The sequence below is a fragment of the Sinocyclocheilus anshuiensis genome, unplaced genomic scaffold, assembly GCF_001515605.1.
Source record: "Sinocyclocheilus anshuiensis isolate Anshui unplaced genomic scaffold, SAMN03320099.WGS_v1.1 scaffold635, whole genome shotgun sequence".
In the NCBI taxonomy this organism is placed as follows: Eukaryota; Metazoa; Chordata; class Actinopteri; order Cypriniformes; family Cyprinidae; genus Sinocyclocheilus; species Sinocyclocheilus anshuiensis.
The window spans coordinates 1,070,206-1,071,945 of NW_015551039.1; the positions used below are offsets into that span (position 1 = coordinate 1,070,206).

Here is a 1,740-nt window from a genome sequence, read left to right on the forward strand (position 1 = left end):
AGAAATCTTTTGTAACATTAGAAATATTTTTACTGTCACTTTTGATCAATTTAATGTGTCCTTGCGGAGTAAAAGTTAAGTTAAAATCATATTGATCCCAAACCTTTGAAAAGTGTATAAAGATATATGATTATATTATTTAGCTATTTAATGATGACAACAGCTAAAAGGGTTTTAATTACCTCTGTAGTGTATGTAACTAATTTTCATTGTGTAAGGAGTCTAATATTGTCCTCAGTTTATATGTCTAAATATTTTATATACATGTTCCAGTCTGCTTTATATAAACTCATAATACTATATACATTTATAACAAACTTTTAAATTCAATTAACTTGTAAGATGACAATGGCTTACTACTAACTTAACTCTTTAATTGCACAGAAGCACACTGGCCAATAAGCGATGTGCCAAAAACCTACGCCTATCAAAATGAAATTCACTTCACACCACTATTATGCAATAATGCCTAAGGCTTTTACATTATTGTACATTGTGCAATTCTAAAACCTGCTTAAACTGCAGACATGTACAAGTGAGAACAAAGGCCAAAAGTGTTGTTGAATAATACAGTGTTCTTTTACATGCCTCAGCTCCACTATGGTTCGCAATACTTTGTTTCGCTTGCAGAATCGAATCTTAACACTGTGCATTTTTTTTCCGTCCCATTTGCACAACGTTAGCCAAAAAATCTACAAAAATGTTCACCACACATACTGGGTCATCATGAATATGTACAATATAAAAAGGACAATAAATCGTATCCTTTCACTTGAAAAGAAAAATGTCATCTTGAAAACAAAAAACAAACAAACATCTTGACAGTTTGTGCTAACAGGAAGAATGCTGGAACATTGCCTCACGTTTGGCCGCTCCCTTGTGAGGAGGAAGAATGTGGACCAGGACTGTCTGGAGGAGTCCAAACTGTGCCGATGCCTCTCCACTGTTGATCTGATTGCCCTCGGGGTGGGAAGTACACTTGGGGCCGGTGTCTATGTGCTTGCTGGGGAGGTGGCCAAAAGCAGTTCTGGCCCCAGCATTGTGGTGTCTTTCCTCATCGCTGCTCTGGCATCTGTGATGGCCGGCCTGTGTTATGCCGAGTTTGGTGCGCGGGTACCCAAGACGGGCTCAGCCTATCTGTACAGCTATGTGACCGTGGGGGAGCTCTGGGCCTTCATCACAGGATGGAACCTCATTCTGTCATACGTCATAGGTAATTATGATTTGGCAATATTATAAATCAGTTAAATAGCAAATAAAAAATAATTTTCCAACCTAAACTGATATTCTGTTGGGACAGGGACCTCTAGTGTGGCACGTGCATGGAGTGGGACATTTGATGAGCTTATAGGGGGCCACATTGAAAAGTTCTGCAAAATGTACTTCAAAATGAGTTTGCCCGGCCTGGCAGAGTACCCTGATTTCTTTGCTGTCTGCCTGATCTTACTACTGTCAGGTAAAAAAAAAAAAATCATTGTACTATTGCACTATTCTGAAGAATTCTGGAAACTATGAATTACCACACTCTCAGAAAAGGGTACAAAAGCTGTCACTGGGACCTTTTTACCTTATTCACCCTCAGTGGCGGTTCGTGGGTTTTAAAATAGAGGAGGCACACTAATTGTATTGGTCTGGGATGTTGCGAATCAGCTCATAAGGGAAATATGAACAATTAATCATAACTAGTTTTAATTAATTATAAATATTTAGATCCGCTGTAGATATTTACTTGACCTCTCA

The 1,740-nt window shown here is 38.4% G+C and overlaps 1 protein-coding gene across 2 annotated transcripts in view; it reads left to right on the forward strand.

The window, feature by feature from the left end:
• The window catches only part of LOC107661417 (cationic amino acid transporter 2-like), an 18,076-nt gene that overhangs the window by 1,741 nt on the left and 14,595 nt on the right, over positions 1 to 1,740 (forward strand). The window contains exons 2-3 of one of the 2 annotated variants that reach the window (XM_016450991.1): positions 826 to 1,213; positions 1,301 to 1,456. In XM_016450991.1, coding sequence (XP_016306477.1) covers positions 844 to 1,213; positions 1,301 to 1,456 — 526 coding nt within the window. In that variant the 5' untranslated portion in view covers positions 826 to 843. The remainder of the gene's footprint in view (positions 1 to 825; positions 1,214 to 1,300; positions 1,457 to 1,740) is intronic. The other variant, XM_016450992.1, reaches the window with a different exon arrangement.